Below are 26,388 nucleotides of genomic sequence, written 5' to 3'. Positions count from 1 at the left end.
CACTCCAGGTTCTGCACCCTAAAGCTACAGTCTGGGTTCCCATGCCCCTGCAGAGTTAGTTTAAACCCCCCCCAAGAGCACTAGCAAACCTCCCACCAAGGATACTGGTGCCCCTCAGGTTCAAGTGTAGACCATCCTGTTTATTGAGGTAACATCTTTCCCAGAAAGAACCCCAGTTATCCAAATACCGGAATCCCTCCCTCCTGCACAATCCCTGTAGCCACGCATTTAGCTGTTCTCTCTCCCTATTCCTTAACTCTCTATCACGTGGCACGGGTAACAAACCAGAGACAACAACTCTGTTTATTCTAACTCTGAGCTTCCACCCTAGCTCCCTGAAAGCCTGCCTAACATCCTCAGCCCTCCTCCTACCTATGTCATTGGTGCCAATGTGGACCACGACTTCGGGCTGCTCCCCCTCCCCTTTAAGGACCCGGAAAACACGATCAGAGACATCACGTGTCCTTGTACCTGGGAGGCAACATACCAAACGTGAGTCTCTCGCCCCACAAAACCGTCTATCTGTGCCCCGAACTATCGAGTCCACAATTACTATTGCTCTGCTCTTCTCCACCCTTCCCTTCTGAGCAACAGGGACAGGCTCCGTGCCAGAGGCCTGAGCCCCATTACTTACCCCTGGTAAGTCGTCCCCCCCCACAAGTATCCAAAACGGTATACTTGTTCTTGAGGGGAACGGCTGCAGGGGGTCCCTGCACTGGCTGCTTCCTCCCAGTCCCCCTCACTGTCCCACATCTGTCTGCAATCTTTGGAGTTACTACTTCCCTAAAGCTCCGATCTATGACCCCCTCTGCCTCCCGAATGATCCTAGGTTCATCCAACTCCAGCTCCAGTTCCCTAACACGGTCTTGGAGGAGCTGGAGATGGGTGCACTTCCTGCAAGTGTAATCAGCTGGGACGTCCATGGCATCCCTCACCTCAAACATGTTGCAAGAGGAACATTGCACTGCCTTCACTGCCATCCCTCTAAAAGTAACCTTTTTTAAAAAAAAAATCTGGGTCTAAAGAATAGAACAAGCAAAATGCAGCACTTACCTACTTACCACAACGGGTCTTATTATTAGGTTAGAGGAGGAGGGAGGGTGGGAGGCACTACCTCTATAGTGCCTCGGGTTCTTCTCCTGCGCGCTTTTATAGGGAAAAACCCGGCTGCCCCTCTGGTCTTCGTCACTTCCCCCTGCTGCTCCGGCTCTGTGAAAAGAGAGAAGAAAAACACCGCTGCCCGCTACTGGTAAGTAATTTTAAAACAAACTGTCTCACCTTAGCTGTAGCCTTCCGGGTTCCTTTACACTGTGCTGCTGCTCGCACTCAAAATGACCGTTGGCGTCGAAGGGTGAGTATTTATACTCCATAGGGCAGGACTTTCCCGATGGGCTTCTGAACCCCGCGATCAGGCTAAAATGTGACTCCTGTTCTCACCTTTGTAAGTTTATCTCACATTGTGACTTTTTCCCAATGCCATTTATTAATGGCCACCGGGTCGTCTCACTGTCCACTTGAAGACAGAAGATGGGTTGTTTAAGCTGGAGTCAATCAGAAGGTTTCAATGAAAGTAAGGGATAGAGCACTTCGGAATAGACTTGGCCTGTCCAATTATTTAAAAATTTCAAAAGGGAAAAACTACCTTTTCATGCCAGCTAGCATGCCCTTGCAAGCTAACCCTGACTCCCATAACTCCAAAGGCCTGAAATCCTGCTCAGCTTTTTAATTGGCTATTAGAGGTTGATTTGAGTTTAAACAATGTCCTGCCATATGTGAGATGCCTGCCAGCCTGCCTGCACAACAATGGGCAGGATGGAGCCAGGGAACTGGTATCCAGGCTACTGGTGGTATTTTTGGTACCCATCCACCTCTGGTCCTGATCACTAGCCTAATCCTGACCCCAGCAGGTCCTATAAGTCAAATACCTGGGGTACGGTTGGAGGTTGCAATTTGTTCAATTTGAGCACTGCTTTTGTGAATTTGGTATTCTGGCGATAAGGGATACGATGAAATTCAAACTTCCTCTCCATCGTTTTTAACCTTATTTAAAAACCATAACAAGACTTGTGGTACTTGCTGTTTCATTACCCTGGTGGATTCAAAATGAAGAAAAATTGTATTTTCATTGGAGTGCCACAAGGATTGCTGTTGGGTCCTCTACTTTTTGTCATTTACATAAATGATTTGGATGCGAGCATAAGAGGTAGTGTTAGTAAGTTTGCAGATGACATCAAAATTGGAGGTGTAGTGGACAGCGAAGAGGTTTACCTCCGATTACAACAGAATCTGGACCAGATGGACCAATGGGCTGAGAAGTGGCAGATGACGTTTAATTCAGATAAATGCGAGGTGCTGCACTTTGGGAAAGCAAATCTTAGCAGGCCTTATACACTTAATGGCAAGGTCCTATGGAGTGTTGCTCAACAAAGAGACCTCGAAGTGCAGGTTCATAGCTCCTTGAAAGTGGAGTACCAGGTAGATGGGATAGTGAAGAAGGCGTTTGGTATGCTTTCCTTTATTGGTCAGAGTACTGAGTACAGGAGTTGGGAAGTCATGTTGCGGCTGTACAGGACATTGGTTAGGCCACTGTTGGAATACTGCATGCAATTCTGGTCTCCTTCCTATCGGAAAGATGTTGAGAAACTTGAAAGGGTTCAGAAATGATTTACAAGGATGTTGCCAGGGTTGGAGGATTTGAGCTATAGGGAGAGGCTGAACAGGCTGGGGCTGTTTTCCCTGGAGCGCGGAGGTTAAGGGGTGACCTTAGAGAGGTTTACAAAATTATGAGGGGCATGGATAGGGTAAATAGGCAAAGTCTTTTCCCTGGGGTTGGGGAGTCCAGAACTAGAGGGTATAGGTTTAGGCTGAGAGGGGAAAGATATAAAAGAGACCTAAGGAGCAACTTTTTCCATGCAGAAGGTAGTACGTGTGGAGATGAGGGTGGAGGCTGGTGCAATTGCAACATTTAAGAGGCATTTGGGTGGGTATATGAATAGGAAGGGTTTGGAGAGATATGGGCCGGGTGCTGGCAGGTGGGACTAGATCGGGTTGGGATATCTGGTCGGCATGGACGGGTTGGACCGAAGGGTCTGTTTCCATGCTGTACATCTCTATGACTCTATTTTAAAAGAGCTTGGAGGAAGGAACCTCAGCCAACTTCTGTTTCTTTATTTTAATTATCTGGTGGTTTGATTTCTAAATGCTAAATTCTCATTTAAATTTTACTAATTATTTTGTAGTTAAATCATAAGATAGAGACTAGGCCAAATTCATCCAGGTATTTGGGCATAGCTTTAAAATTTTTAAATTAAACTTTGATTTTGTTCTGTGCACATTAATTCTTAAGAGACAATATTCTGAACAGGCCTGGTGATAAACCAATGTCTCTACTGCATCCGTTGCACCTGATGTGGTCTCCTCTAAATTGGGGAGACAAGTTGCCTTCTTGCGGATCGTTTCAGAGAACATCTCTGGACACCTGCACCTACTGCCCCATGGCTGAACACTTCAACTCCCCTTCCCATTCCATCAAGGACATTCAGGTCTTGGGCCTCCTCCACCACCAAACCGTTATCACCCAACGCCTGGAGGAGGAACGCCTCATTCCACCTTGGGACCCTGCAACCACACGGGATAAATATGGATTTCAATAGCTTCCTCATTTCCCCATCCCACGTTATCTCAGTCCCAAGCCTCCAATTTGGCACTGCCCTCCAGATCTGTCCATCGCTCCCCCCCCCCCCCCCCCCCCCGACCTATCACCCTCTCCCTCACCTTCGTCCACCTATCACTTTCTCAGCTACCTTGTCATGGTTGGAGGATTTGAGGATGTTGTCATGGAGGATTTGAGCTACAGGGAGAGGCTGAATACACTGTGGCTGTTTTCCCTGGAGCATCGGAGGCTGAGGAGTGACCTTTATAGAGGTTTACAAAATCATGAGGAGCATAGACAGGGTAATCCGACAAGGTCCTTTCCCTGAGGTGGGGGAGTCCAGAACTAGAGCGCATAGGTTTAGAGTGAGAGGGGAAAGATATGAAAAGGACCTAAGAGACCACTTTTTCCGCAGAGGGTGGTGGGTGGGTGGGTGTGTGTGTGTGTGTGTGTAAAAGGCATCTGGATGGGTATATGAATAGGAAGGGTTTAGAGGGATATGAGCCAAGTGCTGACAATGGGACTAGATTAGGTGAGGATATCTGGTCAGCATGGACGAGTTGGACCGAAGGATCTGTTTCTGTGCTGTATATCTCTATGACTATGAGTAGGCTACATTTATACAAGATGTTCCCAAATCTTATACGTATTGTTTGGAGTTCAGGACAGAAAACTATTTACCATCATGGCTAAGGAATAATGTACACCATGTATTATGGTAACTAAAAGGAGGGAGAACCTTTTTCATAAAATCTTTTAGTTTTGGTCATGATATACTTGAGGCAAACTGGTTCAGAGAAAATTACAACACGTTTTAGATGCAAGACAGGCTCTTGACTTGTGTATGTAGCGAAGAGCTACTGTAGATGTTTTAAAAAGGCATGCTTTTACCTACTGTAGATGCATGTTGGTGGATTAAAATCCTTAGCCGTGGCCAGTAGCAAACAAAGAAGAATGCTCTTTTTTTAGTTGAGAGCAGAAATTCAAGTTCAGCAAGTCCTTTTAGAATTTACAAAAGGTTAACTAATTATATATATATGTGTGTATATACATATAGAATAATAACAATAGTCATTGAATCCATAGTGCCTACGTAATTCAAAATAATTATATTTCCTTGAAGTTTAACTGAGAATGACATTGACGTGAAAATCTGCATATAACGTATTCTCTTCCCATGTAGAGCCAAGAAGATAATGAAGCTAAGCTAGTGAATAATAATCTTATGTTTAATGATGAAGGTTATCTTTCTTCAGCTCCTCTGTGTTAGAACTTGTGTGATAATAGGACTGAACTTATGAATGATTGATTCACAAACACTTTTCTCCCCGACACATACAAACCACCACCACCTTCTTCCCGTAGGTCATTATGCTATGCTTGTCATGAGTAGAAATTGAATTGACCTTTTTGAGGGATATTTATATTAACTCTCAAGGCAACTTGCTGTTCACCACCTAAATTGTGTCTCCAAACTTCCGAATCAATATCATGAAACCAGATTGGCTCAGGGTTCAGCTAATCCTGAACAATGGATGAAAGTAGTAATTCAGTAGAATGGCTAGAAAATGCTAAAATGTGCTGGAGGTAGATTAATATTGGGAGGTTAATTGTTTGAATGTAATTCTTCATCTGAAATAGTAATGTGAAGGAACACAGCACAAAGTAGAGATTACACTAACTTAATCGTTCGTGCTAAATAGCAATTTGGTGGAACACAAGCTGCAGATGATGTCATTATAAAAATGTTCGAGACAAGATCAAACTGATACAATGGATAAAGTTATCAGAAAATAATCTGAATGTGCTGGATGTCTATAATTAGAGGATAGAGTTTTCTTGCTGAATGGAGATTCATAAGGTAAAGATCTGTCTTAATTTAAGCCTCCCAACTTCACTGCCAAAAAAAAGCAAACCTTTTGACTACACTTGCGTTCATTGACCACCCTCTTGGACTGCTGCATTCTCTGGGGATAGGTACATCCATAGTGCCGGTTGTGATGGAGATCCAAGATTTTGATTTAGTGTCTGTAAAGGAGCAACGACATATTTCCAAGTCTGGATCAAGTCAGATTTGCAGGTGGTGGAGTCCTCATATATCTACTGCCCTTGTCATTTTACATATTAGTGATTTGGGTTTAGAGGGCGTTTTGGAATAAACCTGCATGAGTTGCTGCAGTGTATCTACTAAGTGTACACACTACTGCTGCTCTGGTGGTGAAGGAAATAAATGTTGAAGTTGGTCGATGGGGTGCCAACCAAATGTGCTGCTTTGTCCTGGATGATATTCAGCATCTTGAGTGTAGTTGAAGATGCACTTACCCAAGCATCTGTCACACTCCTGGCTTGTGCATTGTAGGCGGTGGACAGACTAAAGAGTGTCAGGAGGTGCTCACTACAGAATTCCTAGCCTTTGACATGCTCTTGTAGTCATGGTATTTATATGGCTTGTCCAGTTCAGTTTCTAGTCAATGCTGACTCCAACAATTTTGATCGTAGGACATTCAGAATGGTAATGAACATCAAGGGGTGATAGTTAGGTTGTCACTTGCAGAGATTCATTGCCTTACACTTGTGTAGTAAAGCATTACTTGCTACTTTTCAGCCCAAAACTGGAATTTGTCCAATTCTTGCTGAATATAGATGCAGTTACTTCAGTATCTGAAAAGTAATGAATACTTCTGAAGCTTGTGGAATTATTAACCAACATCCACACTTCTGACCTTTTATGATAGAGCTCCTTAGTGCAGTGGTGAGCAGGTGCCTCTTGATAGTCCACTGTCAATGATATCCTTTCCATCACTTTGTGGGTGATACAGAGTTCATTGATAGTGTGATAGTTGGCTAAGTTAGATTTGTTCTACTTTTTGGGCACAGGACATGCTGGACAATTTTCTACATTGTTAGGTAGATACTGGCGCAGTCAGTTCTGGAGCACAGGTTTTCAATACTATTGTCAGAATATTGTTAGGACCTATAGCCTTTGCAATATCTAGTGCTTTCAACCATTCTTTGAAATCACGTGGAGTGAATTGAATTGGCTGGATACTAACACCTGCTGGGGATCTCCTGGAGGAGGCTGAGATGAAACATCCACTTGCAGTTCTAGCTGAAGATGAATGCAATTGCTTCACCTTTGCCCTGATATGCTGGGTTCTTACGAAATTCAGGATGGGGATATTTGAGGAACCTCCTCCTCCAACTGGTCGTTTAATTGTTCATAACTATTCACTACTGGATGTAGCAGTACTGCAGAGCTTAGCTATAGTCCGATGGTTATGGGATTGCTTAGCTCTGTCTATCACTTACTGCTTATTCTGTTTGACAGGCCAGATGTCCTGTATTGTAGCTTTACAAGTTTGATACCTTATTTTTAGTTATCTTTAGTGTTGCACCTGGCTTGATGGTAATGGTAAAGTGGCCATTAGAGTTGACAGGGTCAGTTTTATCATTGTCATTCAATGGTTTGTACATGTCCCATTTCATTCCATTCTTTAGGTTTCATAGTGGTTTAATATAGGTGTTTGGCGTGTGAGGCTATTTTGTGGGCAGTTAAGAATCAACCTCCTTGCTTTGGGTTTGGAGTCATATTTGGATTATACTGGTAAGAACATAATCGTGAACTAAAAGGGGTTTTCATAATGCTTAAGTGATTACCAATAGCCTAGTTTATAATTCCGCCCCTCACCTACACCTCTTTCTCTGGGTTTATCGATGATATAATCGGTGCTGCTTTCCTCTCTCGACTGGAATTGAAAAAGTTTGTCAATTTCACTTCCAATTTCCACCCTGCTCTCACTTTCACCTGGTCCATATCTGACTCGTCCCTTCCCTTCCTTGACATCTCTGTTTCCATTTCTGGGGATAGGCTGGCCACCAATATCCACTACAAACCAACTGACCCCCACAATTACCTTGACTAAACATCTTCACACCCTGATTCCTGTAAAGACACTATCCATTCTCCCAATTCCTCCACCTGTTATGATGTCAATATCGACAAGGGGGACTCCAAATGTCCACCTTCTTACTCAACTGAGGACTCCGGGGCATCGTAATTGACAGGGCTCTTAACCAGGTCTGACCCATCTACCGCACTTCAGCCCTCTCCCACTCTCTTCCTCCCACAACAGTGATAAAAGTCGACCTTGTCCTCACCTCCATCCCACCAGCATCACATCCAGAGGATCATTAGCCACCATTTCAGTCACCTAGGAAGCCTGACCCGAGTCCTTTTTGATTGCATTCTTCCAGGTCATTATACACCTCAGTTACCAAACAGTTACCTAAGGGTGACTCAAGTGTAGCAATATTTTGATTAGTTTTCTCTCTCACTTCTTCCAATTTGTTTCTAGCAGGCTTGGAGTAGCACCTCTCCATATGATATAGTTCAGATTGGGAAATATGAGCAGTGGCCAACCAAACCTACACCTTCCATTCCTCCCTGCTAAGCATTACATTCCACACCCTCTTTGAATTCCTACACATTATGATCACCACCAATACCTGTATTTAAAAATATAAAGCTGCGAGCATAACAAACTGCATAGCTATGAATCAACACACAAAATATCTCACTAAATGAGTCATAACATTCTTTCCAACCGATTTGAAACATAGTACATTGGCAGGGTCAGTGGAAACCTAAGGTGGATGACATATTTGCAATTTTTCACTGAAATTATTCAGCTTTCATGTATTAAGCAGAAACACATGATCTAGATTGGTCACTTTAGACTTCAGTATCTTTTCCAATATTTATTAAACGAGCTTGGAATAGTCTGTCATCCCAAGTGTCAGGATCAAATGAATGAAATTCAAATCCAGAAAAGGTATCAAAGTTCCTTCACAATGTTCTACACGGTAGACTAGTAGAGACAAAAGCTCAGTAATCCATTACGAAATGGCAAAGGATGTTTGTTCTTTTTTGGAAGAGTCAGTAATTAACCCTGTCAGTCAGGGCACCCTGAATGGCCCAGATTAACAACCTCAATCAAGTCATAGTCAATGTGATCCACCTGGCCCTCGTTCCATTTGTTACATAGATATGGAGGTATTTGATTAAAAGGACAGGGGCTCGCACCTATTGACTGGAAAACTATGAGAGCTCTGTGTCACTTTTTGAGAAGGACCATCTAATTAAGCTCTGATTGAGCACGCGACTACGCAATGGAGGGCCTTACGTGGGCTCAAGGACCCCAGAGGTGGATGTCCCATCCCTGAGAACTGGCAGCCAATCAGAGGTTGGCAGCTGGGCACGCACCGGTGAAGCAGTAACTGCTGTCGCTATACACCAACCTGAGGTCAACAGCCAGTGGCAGTGGATCAAGCCATTAATTGCCCACTTAAGTGCTGCAATTGTCACTTCCCTGTCCCAGACTTAATTTGGAAGGTGGCCAGGTCCCAAACTGTCAACCTCTTGCACAATTAAAGGCATCCCTACCACCAAACTTACCTTGGGGAACAGCCTTCATTTCTGGCCACGCTTTCTGTGATTGACCATTGATGCTTGGACATCAAAATGGACCATAGCTCCTGTGATGAATATGAATCACCAGGACCCTGTTCAGTGAACTGGAGAAAAAAAAGAGTCCTACTTCAATAGCCCATACTTTCAGCAACACACAGAATAAGTTATCCACTAGGATCATTTTGCCTCTTAAATGAGAAAACTGTGTCTCAAATTTCTGCAGCAGGGTTTCAACAAGTGATCAAGATTAAAACTTAGAATCATAGAATGGTTACAGGTAGAGGTCATTTGGTCCATCCTTTTCATACCTGCTCTCTGTAAGAATGACTCACCTAGTTCCACACCTCTGCTTTTCTCAGAGCCTTGCATATACTTCCTCTTCAGATAGTTATCCAATTTTGTTTGGAAGGCCCTGTTGGAATCTGTCTCCACAACATTCTCAGACAATGCTTTACAGATCCTAACCACACACTGCATGCAGTGAGGAAGTATTAGATTAGATTACATTACAGTGTGGAAACAGGCCCTTCGGCCCAACAAGTCCACACCGACCCGCCGAAGCGCAACCCACCCATACCCCTACATTTACTCCTTACCTAACACTACGGGCAATTTAGCATGGCCAATTCACCTGACCTGCACATCTTTGGACTGTGGGAGGAAACCGGAGCACCCGGAGGAAACCCACGCAGACACGGGGAGAACGTGCAAACTCCACACAGTTAGTCGCCTGAGGCGGGAATTGAACCCGGGTCTCAGGTGCTGTGAGGCGGCAGTGCTAACCACTGTGCCACTGTGCCACCGTGCCGCCCACTTCAACATTTCCCACCAGTTAACTAAATAGTTACATATTTCATACTTGCGAGTGATCATTACTTAGAAATACTTTTGGTAAGCATCTGCATGCTATACATGCATCTTCACAGTCATGAATCACAAGATGCTTGCCATGATAGTGAATCAACTTGTTTAAAATGTTTGGTTTGCATCCACTTCTTATAGACAAAGTGGTACCTGTGGTTGTGATTTAGCCCATGATGCCCTCAACAAATTAATAATCTGCACGTTAAAATACAAACTGCAATATTTTCTATGATGACATGTTAAACTCATTCAAATAGAAAATTCCCTAATTTTATCAGGCACATGTCAATGTCAAAAAAAGTCAAAACAAGGTTAATTTCCATTCAATCAGCAATCTACTAATTTCACTCAGCTCTGTGGGTTTTTATTCGCGAGTAATTCAAAAACAGATTAGGTGAGTGATAGCATTGGCAGAATTATCCAAGTATTGTCTGGGCTTTTTTGTATATGTTGCATGAATGCTGGGAAATCCTTGCATCAGATTTTCTTGTCAATTAACAGAAACTAACTTAAATATAAACTCAACTTGGAATGGATGTAACCTGATCCCTCAAATAAAATTAGCAGTAAAATTTTCAATTCAGAAAATGCATTTTATGATTTATTTTTGCAACAATTTTTTTTTAAAAATAATTTTTGGGATGTAAGCATCACTGAAAAGCTCAGCATTTATTTTACATCACTAATTACCTTTGATGGTGAGCTACATTCTTGAACTTGAACACTCTAATTGGTATAACATTACCCATAGAGCTGAAGGGATGGAAATTACAAAAGTACAACTCATTGTCATTGAAGAAATAGCATACAAGTCCAAGTCAGGATAGCATGTGAATTGGAAGGGAATTTTCAGTTGGTGCTACTGTGTGTTTCCTGCCCTTGTCCTTCCAGGTACTATAGATAGTAGATTTGGAATATGCTGTCAGAAGCATCTTGAGGAGTTTCTCCAGTGCATCTTGTAAAAAGTAGATACTTGGTGTGAGTGGTGGAGGGAGTAAATATTTAAGATGGTGGATGGGATGCCTTGATCTTAATCATGTCAAAATTCTTGAGTGCCATAAGCAGGTGAATGCAGAATACATGGTCATAATCATGACACATGCCTTGGGGGAGTAATAGGTGGAATTCAAAAGATCCTCCCACCACTTCATGGAGGTATGTTTGGAGCTGGGGGATCTATGTAGTTCGGTGAAAGAGTGGAAATCCCATCACTATTTAAGGACTATGTTCAATCAGCAGAGGTATGCAAACAGAGGCAGCCAGGTTACTTGTTATCCAGGGATACCGCCCACCAAACCCTGCTGAGTTTGCTTATGTCTTTTTAGAAAGAAGTTTCCTCTTTCAAAGGTCTTCTGCCTGATTGAGAGACATTGCATTGCATTTAGAGGGCTCAAAGAAAGCCACCACCTTGCTCTTGCTGTTGAAACCACTCCCAATTTCACAACCAGTAAAGCTGAGCAACTGGCCTAATTGACCAGTGATTTATTTTCAGCTTGTTTGTGCCTTAATTCAGTAAGAAACCCAACACTGTTCAGTTAAGTGTCTGATTACCTTCGAACAATGTCAATCATCACATAGAGGGGGAGGGTGGAGTTTTTTTGATTCATAATCCATATCACTATCACCAAATTTTGCCTGGGAGGTAAGTTACTGACTCCAATTCCCAGACTCTGATCAATTCTTGTAGCTGCAGTATTTATGTGGTTGGTGCAGTTAAGTTTCTAGCCAAAGGTGGGATATTAATGCTGGGGGTTTCAATGTTGTTTATTCTGTTGAACGTTATGGGAAGATGGTTGAATTCACTTTTGGAGATAGTCAATGTCTGAAATTTGTGTGGCATAAATTCTGCTTGTTATTTATTGGCCCAAACTTGAATGCTGTCCTAATGTTGCTGCAAGGAAGCATGGCCTGCTTCAGTATCTGAGAATTTGTGAATGATGCTGAATATTGCACAATCATCAACAAACATTCCCATTTTTGATCTTATTTTGAGAAAAGGATCATTGGTAAGAACACTACCCTGAGGAAATCATTCAATGTTCTCCTGGGGCTGAATTGCTTTGCCTCTCTGAACCACAACCATCCTTCTTTGTACAAGGTATGGGCCAAACCAGGAGAAAGACTGCCTCTTTATTTCCAACACCTTCAATTTCGCTGGGGCTCCTTGATGCCATACTCCATCAAATAAAGCCTTGATGTCAAGGGTAATCTCTCTTACCTCCCCAATTCAGCTCCACTGTTTAGGTTTTGAACAAGGCTGTAATGAGATTTGTCCTGTATATTCTTGGGGATCTTTATGCATTATTGAGTAAATGCTAGTGTTGCAGTTAAATGGAACAGCTTGACCAAGGGCACAGCTAGTTCTACCTTTAGTATAGTGGACTAAATGGAACTTGCTGAAGAATGTCATCTATGATATTGAGAATCTCAGGAGGAAACCAAGATGGATTATCCACTAATCTAACTGCAAAAGCATTAACCTCATCTTTTACACTGATGACTCAGCACCTTTCCTCCTCCTTCCATTACTTTCTTTTGTGACCCATCATTACATTCTTTCACTTTACATCAAGAAGCCACTCAATCAGTTTACTTCTCCTGCTTTCCACCCTTTCACTCTTATTCTTTCCTTCTGCCACCTTCTGTCATTCTATACCTGTCTAAAATATAACATATCTGCACCTGCACTATTTTCCACTTCTCGTGTAAGGTCACTGTTCTGAAATATTACCATTGCTTTTCTTTCCATAGATGCTGTTTGATATGGTGAGCATTTTAAACATTTTTGGCTTCCGATCTTTCATCATGTTGTCAAGTAGTTACTATCACAAAGTTGGTGTATAAAAAATGGCAAAATTGTAAAATAGGAGAAAGCACTGCAACATCCCTTTGAAAACTGGTGTTCTTTTTGGTACTTAGAGATTTAAAAATGAATGTCTGTGGGTAAGTAGCTGGAGGTGCTCACATTGAAACAATGTATCAAAAAGCCATTCAGTTAGCAGCATTTCTACCCAGACAACAATTTAAATTCAGCCAATTTTTAAAAAAGCACTTGGAGACTAAGGACCAATTAAATTCAAATGTGATGGTGTTGACAACCTGAAACCAATTATATAAGAATTTGATATGCCATGCGGTTAATATAACAGAGGGGCAATGGGACAGAGAAGGAGAGCCAATTCAATATCTGAGAAAGAAATACTGGGCTCACAAGAAATATCTATGCTCTCTAAAAAGGAACTACCTATCTATAAGGGTACATGACACATTCAGCAAATGTTCTTGACACCAGAAAACAACTGACAAAACATTTTAGAAACAGGAAGATGATTGTAAAACATACAGAAAATTCAAGAGGATCCATTCTGTGTGAACTTTGAGACTTAAGTTTTAATTTATTATTTTCTTTTATCTAGATTTATATGTGGGACTTGTGTTATTGAAACAGCATACCAATAGAATCTTGTTTTATTCAGGAAGGGGTAGTGAGAGGGATTGTTCAGTTTGTTAGTTGTTATGTTAATTTGTCACTACTGGAGTTAGATAAATAAATAGTGAGTTGTTAATTGTAGAGTGAGTTAATTTTATTTAACAACTTTTTTTAATAAGATTGCGGGGGGTGAGAGGTCTTGCTGGAGTGTTGCTTTTCAGGTAAGATATAAGACTGAGGTTTGTATTTTGGGTCAAGTTGGACTATTTAAAGACGAACAAGAAGTTTTCCTGACCAATATTCACCTCTCAATCATTGTCACCAGGAGCAATGTGCTTCAGAATTCTTGTTGCTGTTCCTAGTCGGAAGAGAGCAATGGCACATAAATCATTTTGGCAGTCGTACTCAGATAAGCTACACATTACTTCTTGGAAGGTGCTCAGTGTTATAGTGATCGCTGTGAACCCAACATTCTCCTCTGCTCAGTTGGAGGTGTTCATTCAAGCTATGTGTGGTCAACTTCCGTACCTTCTTCCAGTTATAATTCCTCCTATGATTGTTTACATAGCAAAAAAAAGTATTTGTATAGCACTTTTCACAACCTTGATGCCCAAATAATGAAATACTTCTGAAGTGTAGTCACTGGTTTGTGGTTTGGTTCCACTATTGAATAATGGTTGAAAGTCTCCTTTGGCAAATTGTCATCTATTCTGTATTAGGAAGGTTATCCTCTTCCTGAAAGTGTCTAAGGCTGGACTCGAGTCGATTCCTGCAAATACCTTTTATTTACACAATAATACATTTTCCTGTCAAGATAAAACATCTCACTGATACAAACTGCTCCTTCTCTCTTCTTAGACTCTGCCATGTCTCCTGATATCACTGTTACAGCATCATATATATCACCATCTCATTATAGTCACTGATGTAATTGTAGAATGATTGACCATCAATTAAGTTGAGGAAGTCTTTTATAAAACTAATTAAAGCAAAACTAAGAACTGCACATGCTGAAGATTTTAAAGTCAGCAGGTCAAACTCAGCAGCTTTGGCAGCATCGGTGGGAAGAAAATAGAGTTAACATTTTGAATTCAAGACTGTTAACTCTGCTTTCCTCTCCACATATGCTATCACAGCTAATTCTTCTAAACAAAAAAAGAGTCCTACTTCAATAGCCCATGCTGAAATTAGAAACAAATGGATGCTGAAATTAGAAACAAAAATAGAAATTGCTGGAAAACCTCAACAGAACTGCTTCTAACTAACTCTTCTGTATTCCTGATGAAGGGCTTTTGCCTGAAACGTTGATTTTCCTGCTCCTCGGATGTTGCCTGACCTGCTGTGTTTTTCCAGCACCATTCTAACCTTGACTCTCATCTCCAGCATCTGCAGTACCCACTTCTGCCTAATTCTCACATTGTCCCACACTACAAATCACTCATTCTTCAGCAGAGGTCAGCAGAGAACTGTTTAAAAAAAACAGGAAGTACGATTTTCCTCAGTTTCAGCCCTTTACATGCACAATGAGAAACTGTCAGTCCTCAGCTAACAATGTCCAGAGCTGCAAATGTATGACACAGGTAAGATTGTGTGGTAAGGGGTCACACAGGCTAGAAACATTACTCAGCCTTGATTTCTGTCCAATGCTGATTTAGTAATTCATTGACAGGTTGATGGAAATGGGCCAAATTGATTTTTGCATCCGTCCAGCAATTCATAGTTTTCAAAATGGTAAAAAGTGAGTGATATGTGTTTGGGACTCCACAGACCCCCATTTCTGGAAATCTGGAAAAAGTGTGGAAGTAGATTCTATCACAGTAGACAATACAACTTCACTGCTGCTTCTCAGATTACAATTTTTAAATCTTTGCTGTCTAGAATATTGATGTGACACAATCTAATAGCGAGAAGACCTAATGAGCAGACTTACATACTGCACATGCAGAGATGAGCCAGACTGCAACACCAGAGTGGTAATGATAAGAATGTGGGAGAGGTCCCTCCATGAGGCACCATCCCTATCAGCTAAACCCACAAAAGCTGACCCATATTTAGGAGGACATTTAGTAAATGCTGGAGCACAAACTAATAAAAGCCATTGGAAATAGGTTCCCAAGCCAGATGGCTCCACAAGGCTTTATATTGGCTACTAAAAAGTTAATGCAATTACCAGAGCCAATTCCAACCTGATATTCCAGCTGGAGGATCGCAGTGATTGGTAAAGCAGCCTCCCAAGAGATTTATTCATGACTGCCCACAAGAAGAAAATCTTGAAACAGCAGACAGATTATACCAGTGTTGAGATATGGCATTCAGACACTGAAATGCCCTTTTCAAAGGTAAGTAATGCAGACTTATCTAATTGTAGTGTGTCCAAATGATGTTCTAGAGTTCAGTGACACTGGGGAAACATACTTAGAGCAATTGGCTTCCAGAGAGTACAGACCTAGTGGTCAGTCTTGCAAAGAGTGAGTTTGTTAAGGCTAACCTAACCTACCTCGGTCAAGGATGAATACAAGGCAAAGGTGGGTACTGCAGATGCTTGAGATTAGAGTCAAGATTAGAGCGGTGCTGGAAAAACACAGCAGGTCAGGCAGCATTTGAGGAGCAGAAAAATTGACGTTTCGGGCAAAAACCTTTCAAGGATGAGTACTACATAGGGCTGCAAATGTAGAAGCAGAACACAGTTCCACATTCCCACAATAAAACAGGAAATCATGAGGTTCTTGGGAATGTGTAGGTTCTACTTAATGTTTGGCCCAAACTTCAGCACAGTAGTGATTTCACTGACAGATCAAATACAGAAAAAAAGCAAAGATAGTACGGACTGAGAAATTCAGAACTACTTTTGAAAATCTGAAGGCCATTTTGACAAGTGAGTATCTGCTTACAGCTTCAAACATTAAAAAAGTATTTAAGGTGAATTCATAATACAGAGGCTAATGGGTACTTCTCCAAAGAAGTAAAACAAGTATCAGAGACAGTACTCCATGTCAGAAAAGGTAATCTTAGTTTATTACAGGCTTAGTTTATTACAACTTTGAGATTTCTTGGCTTCTTTGTCTAAATTATTAGAATAGATTATAAATAGCTGAAGTCCTACAATGGTTTCTGTGGCCTCCACCAATCACAGCTTGTCAACTTTATTTAAATATTTTCCAGTCATCATTTGCAATCATAACCTTTAGTCCAGCTATCATCTTTCTACCTCTTTCCTTGCTGTCCATAAGCTGGTCATGGCATTAATCAACTCCAGCCTCCCCACTACTCTAGACCCATTCCAACTTGCCTATCAGACCAACAGATCCACATCAGATGCCATATCACTGGTCCCCTTCACTCACCTTGACACCAAGAACAGCTATGTAAGAATCCGACTCATTGACTACAGTTCAGCCTTCAACAATATTATCCCCTCAGACTGATTACTAAACTCGGTGATCTGTGAAGATTGGGGAGAATATTTCACCCGCACTAACACTCAACACTGAAGCCCCCCCCCCCCCGGGGTGCCTAATCAGCCCCCTATTGTACTCACTATATACCCATGACTACGTCACCAAATACCAGACTAATGCCATTTACAAGTTCGCTGATGACACCACCATAGTTGGTCGAATCTCAGATGGTGACAAAACAGACTACAGACGGGAGGTGGAAGACCTGGAAAAATGGTGCACTGAGAACAACCTAGCTCTCAATGCCAGCAAAACCAAGGAACTCATTATTGACTTTTGGCAGGATGTTACTCATGCCCCCCTACACATTAATAGCACAGACGTGGAACAAGTGCAGAGTGTCAAGCTCCTGGGAGTAGTCAGCCACAACAAGCTTTCTTGGACTCTTCATGTGTACGCACTGGTTACAAAGGCCCAATAATGTCTCTTCTTCCTCAGGCAGCTGAAGAAATTTTGCATGACGGCAAATACCCTTGCCAAATTTTATAGGTGTGCCATCGAGAGCATTCTGTCTGGATGTATCACTACCTGGTATGGCTCCCTACCATTCAAGATCGGAGATGGTTAGAGAGTGGTGAACTCGGCCTGGACATTCACAAAGGCCAACCTCCCATCTGTAGAATCCATCTACCAGGCCGGCTGTGAAGGAAAGGCCGCCAGCATTCTCAAAGATCCACCCCAACCTGGCAATGCTTTTCTACATCCTTTACCATCAGGGAGAGGTACAGAAGCCTGAACACACGCACCAGCTGGGTTCGTAACAGTTTCTACCCTACTGTTGTTAGAATACTGAATAGACTCACAAACTCTTAACACTTGCCTGTACCTGTGTTTTTGTTTTTGCCACTGTTTACCTATTATTTACTTATCTATGCTACTTAACTATGTGATCTGCCTGTATTGCTCGCAGGACAAAGCTTTTCACTGTGCCTTGGTGTACGTGACAATAAATTAAATTCAATTCAATTCTCCATCGAGAAAATATATTACCTCCAACTCCATGACACCTTATCATCCTTTTTGTGTGACTTTAATGAGTGTCTTTTATAAATCCTTAAAAATGCCTTTCATCTCCCTTACTAATGACAGTCTCAAAAACTTCTAATTAATTTGTCAAACATGAGTTCCTTTTTGTGAAACCGGGTTGACTTTGTCTGATCATACTATGATTTTCTAAGTGCATTGTTAAGACTTTATTACAAATAGAATCCATCGTTTTCCTGATGAATTATGTCAACTTGAATGTTGTTCCCTCTCTCTCTGCCTCCTTTATTATATTTGCTTACTTTCAAGATGTCAAGGCCATTCTAGAAGCTCAGCGATTATGCAAAATCATAACCAAGGCATACACTATCTCTGCAGTACCTCTTTTAGAACATTTGGATGAGGGCCATCAGACCTGGGGACTTGCTGGCTTTTAGTTCCTTAGGTTTCTCCAAAATTTTGCTCTCCTGATATTAATTACTATACAGTCCTCACACTGATTAGCCACTTGCTTACACCCTGTTTCTTGTATACAATTTGTGTCATCCACTGTGAACATCGATGAAAAATGTTTCTGCTGTTCTCCAATAGCTCACACTGCCTGTAATGGATTCATGTTTACTTTAGTAACTATCATTTTTACGTACTTGTAAAAGTCATAATGTGCTTTTCAATCCTGGCTAGTTTAATTCCACTTTTTCCCTTTGCTCTGTTGTGCAATAGGCTTTTAAAACATCCTTATGGTATTCTAGGTAACATGTGATTTCTGTGGCCCAAGAAGACTATACTAAACTCAATTTAGAGTACAAGGAATAGCAATTCCTGTACAGTCTATTAAAAAGACTGCATTTTACCCTGCTTCTGTTAATTTATGGTTAGCCAGTACAGAGGCAGGTGGATTAGTTGATGGGACTTTTTATGGAATGGCTCCTAGGCCTGACTAAACAGCAATTCGTAATCTCAGGGCTGGTAAAATACATGTTACTGATTGATGTATGCATGTTCATGTGTGTGTATGTGTGGGGGGCGTATGTGGGTGGGTGAGGGTGGGGTAAGGAGGGATAGTTAGATGATGTTGCTTTGTGTTCTGATTTTCTGTCTTCTTGTCTATGCCCAGCTATCTTTGGAGAGAAAGCATCAGTGCACTTGAAGCAGGATACAAGGTGACTTGCAAAATTAATAATGGAATGCTGAGTTGGTTTGGCAAAGTTACAGTTATAGTTAACTTAGTCATATTTTTTCATTTGCTTGGACCATTCCAAAGGTTCCTATACATGGCAATGTACTAGTTTGTTTTATTCATTTACAGGATGTGGGCTCAAATTTTTTGCCCTTTATTTCGATCAAAGTGGTCTGCTAGGCCATTTCTCAAGGTGAGGAGAAAGTGAGGACTGCAGATGTTGGAGATCAGAGTCGAAAAGTGTGGCGCTGGAAAAGCACAGCAGGTCAGGCAGCATCCAAGGAGCAGAACAATGGACATTACACCCTTTATCAGGAATGTGGGGGTGAGGGAAGGGTGCTGAGATAATTTGGAGGGTGGGAGTAGGGGTGAGGTGGCTGGGAAGGTGATAGGTAGATGCAGATGGTGGGGTGATGGTGATAGGTCGGCAGGGAGGGTGGAATGTATAGGTGAGACGGAAGATGGACAAGTAGGGCTGTGCTGAGTTGGAGGGTTGGATCTGGGATGAGGTGAGGGCAGAGGAGATGAGAAGTTGAAACTTTATTGCTGGAACAGCACAGCAGGTCAGGCAGCATCCAGGGAACAGGAGATTCGACGTGAAGGGCCTGTGCCCGAAACGTCGAATCTCCTGTTCCCTGGATGCTGCCTGACCTGCTGTGCTGTTCCAGCAATAAAGTTTCAACTTTGATCTCCAGCATCTGCAGACCTCACTTTCTCCCAGAGGAGATGAGAAAACTAGTGAAGTCTATGTGGGGTTGGAAGGTTCCAAGGCAGAAGATGAGGTGTTCTTCCTCCGGGTGTCAGGTGGCTTGGATTTGGTGGTGGAGTAAGTCCAGGATTTGCATGTCCTTGGTTGATTGTGGGGGATTGTGAAGTGGTGAGCCACATTACTCTGAGTCTGGAACCAAACTAGGTAAGGACAGCAGCTTCATTTCTCTAAAAGACATTCTTTTTAAAACGACTATCCATTAGTTACTTGGGTATCATTACGCTAGCGTTTTATTCCACTTATTTATTCACTGAATTTTATACATTTTTTTCACGCAGCTTCTATTGTGAAGTTCGATCTGTATTCTGGACCATGGCTCCTCCAAATACATAGCCACTATCTACCTTTGTCTGTTATTTGGCCTGGCCGGCTGAGGCAACTCAATGACAGTCTGAATGTATGGGACTGAACATTTCACTCGAAAATTCTCCTGAAACAACATCAGCCACAAGTTATCAGGGGTTTCCTCTACATCTATATCCAGTAGGATATTTAAGTCTAGTAATGAAACTGTCTACGCAAACAATTGATGTGTCAATTTCCTGAATACCGCTTTGACGTATTTTGTCACTTGCTGGTACAACAATTACAAAAAAAACCTACCAGACACAGATATTTACCAACGTTTACCCATTTTAGTTTCATTTATCTCGAGCTGGGAATACATTTTCACAACACTCTGCTCTGCAGAAGGACTGTTGGGTGAAAGTTTTGATTGGATACATTGAGGCTAGTACCTGGCTAGTGTTCAACGAGGATCTTCGGGAATAAAGAGTTTAGGAGATGGCGGCTGTCTGTGAAAAGAGATTTTATGGGTTTTCCGCCAAGCTTCTCAACGGCGATATCCTACACTTCTCCAAACTCCAAGGGAAGGTGGTGTTGATCGTAAACGTTGCCTCCCTTTGAAGCACGACTAGCAGGGATTACCACCACTTGAACGAGCTCCAGAAATGTTTCGGCAATCAGGGGTTTGTGGTGATCGGTTTTCCCTGCAACCAATTCGGATACCAAGTACGTTTAGTTTTTCACTGGGGCCCATTATTTTTTAAAATGTCTTTTGCCCTAGCCTTTCCCGGCCCCGCGTATTAATTCATTTTTGTTCTCTTGTGAAAACCTAACCTTTTTTGTTGTTGAATAAGCCTTAATCATAAAGCCGTTGTAGTCCCTATTACACAAAGTTTAAACAGTTTAAAGCTAAATTAAGTTTTACCATTCTGTTTGCTAATTACATTCGTTTTCGATTCTGTGCGTTAGAAGTAGGATCCAACTTGTGTATTTTATCTTGGCGGCTGTTCTATTTTTAAGAGTTTACTTTCATGCTGAAATTGCATTTATCGTATTCTTGTGTTTAATTTTGTATAAATCTTGCTCGGCATCGATGAAAGTATGTTTGTCATTTGTTTCAAAAGTGCAAAGTAGGAAGACAGCGTTTCCCATTCTATCCCAAAGCGTGCAATAGGAATGTAGTTATCTTCTCTTCGCGCAGCTGTGGATGGCACAGCGATGGGAAAGAGTCAAAATTTTCAGGAAAGCGTGGTATCTTTGTACAACTTTATTGCGCGTGGTCAAGTCTGTTACGTATAGTTAATTGCATTCGAGACTTACAAATGATTGAAAATCGGGTTTTCGCTTCTGTAGAACTCAATGCTCCCTCCCCCGTTCTTAGGTTTTCGACAGGCTTCTGTGGTGCAGCGGTGGAATCTCCACCCTTGAGGATTCCTGATGAAGGGCTTTTGCCCGCAACGTCGATTTTCCTGCTCCTCGGATGCTGCCTGACCTGCTGTGCTTTTCCAGCACTTCTCTAATCTAGACTCTGGTTTCCAGCATCTGCAGTCCTAGTTTTTACCTAGCAGACATGATATTAACGTGTTATGAATCGTATCTGGGGCAGATTAATTAAAAATATCAATAAACCCAGTCTCCGACACTGCAATGTGAGATTTAACTTTCATAGAGTTCTTATAATGCAGTGGTAGACTCTCCCTTTGGGCTAGGAGGTCTAGTTTCAAGGCCCACCTTCTCAGACATGTGAATAGGTTGATTAAAAATACTCCAACTTCTGAGGAACATGCATAGCAACAAACCATCCTTTGAATGGATATTGGAATTAACCAGGGGATTGTTGCAAAATAAAACTTGCTAAAAATTAAATGTACCAATGCTTTGTCAAAATGCTTCAATTATGTTTGAACATCTGCACAATTGTCAAATAATCCAGTAAATGATGCGCCAAGTATTATTTTTGCAGTTGACATTGTTTTATCAATGGTTTTGCAGGAGAACAACGATAATAGTGAGATCCTCAATGCCTTGAAATATGTTCGCCCAGGCAATGGTTATGAGCCAAATTTCTTAATAACTGAAAAGACCCTTGTAAACGGAGTCAATGCAAATCCAATCTTCACTTTTTTAAAGGAGAGGTTGCCTGAACCTCGTGATGAACCAAACATCTTAATGACTGATCCCAAGTTCATTGTCTGGAGCCCAGTCTTTCGGAATGACATCTCCTGGAACTTTGAGAAATTTCTCATCGGGGCAGATGGAGAACCCTTCAAGCGCTACAGTAAACGTTTTGTAATCACCGACATCGCAGAAGACATCAAAATTCTAATGCAAAAGGTCTAAAATTAGAGAACTTTTAAAGTGTAAAAAAATGTACTATCCTATGATATTAAATTGTGACAGTTTGCTAATGTTGGGCTAGGATGGTCATTTGGTATATTCAAGAGCTCAGTTATAAAATGTAAAGTCATACTGTCATAAAATTATCGCATAGGATACAGGGGCAAATTTTTTTTCAATCACACAGGCCCTTCGGCCCAACAAGTCCACACCGACCCGCCGAAGCAAAACCCACCCATACCCCTACATTTATCCCTTACCTAACACTACGGGCAATTTAGTATGGCCAATTCACCTGACCCTGCACATCTTTGGACTGTGGGAGGAAACCGGAGCACCCGGAGGAAACCCACGCAGACACGGGGAGAACGTGCAAACTCCACACAGTCAGTCGCCTGAGGCAGGAATTGAACCCAGGTCTCAGGCGCTGTGAGGCAGCAGTGCTAACCACTGTGCCACCGTGCCGCCCCCCTTCTATCTTTGCTCCTAAACTTCTCCCAATACTTCAGCATTAGCGAGGAGTTGACTGCTTGAGGGTCTCAATTGCAGCAACTGTGTCCATTTCCTGTTAAATTGAGGACACACTGGGGACAGAAGGAAGAGTCATTCGGGAAATTTACAGATAGGATCTATAAAATCCTGCCAATGGATCCTCTACATTGTTTTCATGGTATCCTAATAAATCTTTTCCTTGTTTTAGAAATGTGCTGCTGGCAAACGAAAAAGACGTAGATGTTCTCCATATACTTAAAAGAGGACCCTGCACTGATTCTTGTGAAGCAAACATCTGTAATGTTAAGCATTTTACTATATGATGGTGCTTTTTGAAAGGTTAACCAAAGAGCACTTGAATCTTGTAAAAGACTAACATGTTACACCATAACCAGCGGAAAGGGCTCTCTTTAAATAAAACTGTTCTGATAAAAACAGAACTACCCTGGCATTGGTTACTTTGACACAAAATTATGCTTTTTTTCTTGCATTACTGTGAATTCTTGTTATGTTTTATGTTTATTGAAAGGATAAATGTTTGTTTACTGGTTAGGAAATAATCTAGCACTTGGGAAATAACTTATCATATGATCCTGCATGTTTAACCAATATTGTTTATTCACAAAACTATTCATTCGGCATATGGAAATGTATACATATTTACAGTCTTCTCTGGAACATATTATGTGACATTTAATATATAGTGCAATTAATACATTTGTCAGTGTTTTTAAAAATAGGTGTGTGTTCACTGTCATACTAAGCTTGGATTACTTAAAAATTTAAACTTCTCATCTCTCATTGAGCTGCCAACAAATTAAGCGAAATAGTAGTGAGTTGCTGAATAACTTGTGACATACCTAGATTTATTTCAGAGGTATTAATTATCAATGAGAAACCATCTCTACATAAGGTATGGGTCAAGGCTTATATTTCATAAAGCAATTAGAACCAAGTATTTTTTGTATTCTGTTCTATCCTTAATGCAAACAGAATGCAAATTTGCAGCTGTACTTAACCTTTTCATTTGTTTTTTTAACAAGCAAAGCATTAGCCAAAAGCAGAATGGTAATCCTTTTGTTTCAATCTCACTCCAACATTTTCCACTATCATTATTTACTTTGGAAAGTCATTCAATGTATTTGGTTCTTTCAGTAGATGTTTGTGCTCCTGCAAAAAGCTGAGCAAGTATTCTAACTGGAAGACAATTTTAAATAGGGTGTTCTCTTAACTTCAAGACCAGGTACAATATTGGGGTATGCTAAGCCCCTTAACTGGTTACTTTATATTTATATTATAGTTATTTATGATTCATAACTTTTTCACCAAGTTGTAGTCTTCCTCCAAATCCAAGACAATATTAATCAGGTTGTCATCATCTGAGACTCTGTATTTTCCAGTATGTGGCTCTTTCTTTATTGGGCTATATGGTGGATCCGCAAAAAATAGGGCTAGAGTGTCTTCTGCAGAAATGGACCCAGCCGATTGAGAAGGAGATAGACAGGATTCACTGAAAGGTTCCAGTTTTCCTGCCAAGGCTTCAAGTGTTCGCATACTGGTGCTTTCTTAAAATACAAGGCATCAGTTAAGTGCAGGAGAAAAACAGTAAAACAAGTCATCAAAGCTGCCCTACTGTGACGAAAGACATGATATAGATATATAAATCATTTTAAAAATTTGAATTTCAAAATAGTGGCACAGAGGTGTTGGTTATTTTTGTGAAGGATCTATTTTTTAAAAAAAGGTCAAACAGTTCTTCAGGAACAGTGACTTAATCCATGAATCCCTGTAGTGTTAACAGAATACAATATTTATGCTAAAATAACAACTAAGTGCTAGAGAAACTCAGGTCTGGCAGTATCTGTGGAGAGAGATAAACAGAGTTAATATTTTGAGCCCATATATGACTCTTTCTGTTTTAATTTCAAATTTCCACCTTCCACAATACTTTGCCTTTATGATGTTTGGGCTGTTGGGTTTATGACAGAGTATACATTGAGTGCATTAATTTGTTTTCAGCTGAGAATAATCAACAATTGAGTTGAGTTTAGAAAACCTAAAGGTGGAATGGTTTTAGGGCAGTTTTGAAGAAACTCAGTTGAGTTAGAATCAAGAATAGCTTCTCTCCTAGAAGGGCATTTTTCAGATCAGCTCAGGGAATAAGTTATATCAGCATAAGTTTAATTAGTGGTTTCCATGTCTTGAAAGTTTGGTTAGAAATTTGCAAATTATCAGAAGCTGAGAAAGTTTAAGCTCCCAGTTTTGAGGGTGTTCATTTGAGAAGACTACAGTTCACAGGAAGGAAACGAGGAAGAATCAGTTCGGTAGAACTTAAGTTTTGACATAGGGTCACTTCTCTGAATTTGAATTTCTATAAATGGTGCTGTGTTTTAAGATTTTTCTAACAGTTAAATATTTAGATAGCTGGATTTGTATTTATTTTATTATTAAAATTCTGTTGTTAAAAACTCTCTATTGCTTTGTTTACTCTGTTTCAGGGTCTGACCATCACATTAACTAAAATTGAAAAAAAAATCCATAAAGTCAGCTTTTATTCTAGGATATGATTTGTCCAGAGGTACTATCAATCAGAATCAAATCGAGTAGGGATTTTATTAATTTAAGGGGAAATTTCATTCCTCTTAAACACATGCATTTGTGGAAATGCTGGATATTAACTGGGAGTGTTGTGATGTTTATTGTTTTTTGCATGGATTGTATTTTTAAAATGGCTTTGAATGTTGCTAGGTGTTTCCTGAAAGTAGAAGATGTAACAGTGAAATATTTGAAATATTTGACTAAGACTAAACTGAGATAGTTAACAGATAAATTGGAAGCAGATTTAAAATCAGGGTCTTTACAAGGAACAGATGCTGAAAATGATTACCAACATTCGAAAAGGGTAACCTGAAATTGAGAAGTCACAGCCCGAATTTACTAAGATATAGTTAGAAATGAAAAACAAAGGAAAGAGAAATGAGAAGTCTTGATTTAGAAGTAAAAGAGAAGAAAATGAAAAGAGCAATGGAACAGGAAATGGAACTAAGAAAGATTAAACTTTAAAGAGAAAGACAAACCAGACAATATGACTTCGTCAGCAAAATGTTTAAAAGAAGAGGTAGTATCTTGGAGGATGATTCAGATTCTATTGATGGATTTAACTAAAAATCTGCACTTAGTACCTAAATATATGGAGGATGAAGTTTTAGAGTCATAGAGTCATAGAGATGTACAGCATGGAAACAAACCCTTCGGTCCAAACCGTCCATGCCAACCAGATATCCCAACCCAATCTAGTCCCACCTGCCAACACCCGGCCCATATCCCTCCAAACCCTTCCTATTCATATACCCATCCAAATGCCTTTTAAATGTTGCAATTGTACCAGCCTCCACCACATCCTCTGGCAGCTCATTCCATACACGTACCATCCTCTGCGTGAAAAAGTCTCTCTCACCCTAACTTTT

The 26,388-nt window shown here is 41.0% G+C and overlaps 2 protein-coding genes across 2 annotated transcripts in view; one reads left to right on the top strand and one right to left on the bottom strand.

Moving 5' to 3' along the window:
- The first annotated feature begins 20,363 nt into the window (after positions 1–20,363).
- Positions 20,364–24,215, top strand: LOC122558845 (glutathione peroxidase 1-like). The gene is made up of 3 exons (XM_043707678.1): positions 20,364–20,818; positions 22,085–22,426; positions 23,130–24,215. Exons 1-3 carry the CDS (start codon positions 20,591–20,593, stop codon positions 23,178–23,180), a joined length of 621 nt encoding a protein of 206 aa, XP_043563613.1. The 5' UTR covers positions 20,364–20,590; the 3' UTR covers positions 23,181–24,215.
- A 17-nt stretch (positions 24,216–24,232) lies between these two features.
- LOC122559242 (uncharacterized protein C3orf62 homolog) overlaps positions 24,233–26,388 on the bottom strand; it is a 9,595-nt gene continuing 7,439 nt past the window's right edge. Inside the window, exon 3 of the mRNA XM_043708623.1 lies at positions 24,233–24,486. Within this exon, the coding sequence (XP_043564558.1) occupies positions 24,233–24,486 (254 nt within the window). The remainder of the gene's footprint in view (positions 24,487–26,388) is intronic.

This window comes from Chiloscyllium plagiosum, chromosome 18 (genome assembly GCF_004010195.1).
Source record: "Chiloscyllium plagiosum isolate BGI_BamShark_2017 chromosome 18, ASM401019v2, whole genome shotgun sequence".
Classification (NCBI taxonomy): domain Eukaryota; kingdom Metazoa; phylum Chordata; class Chondrichthyes; order Orectolobiformes; family Hemiscylliidae; genus Chiloscyllium; species Chiloscyllium plagiosum.
The sequence above is the reverse complement of the archived record's forward strand: the minus strand, read 5'-3'. Positions and strand labels throughout refer to the sequence as shown.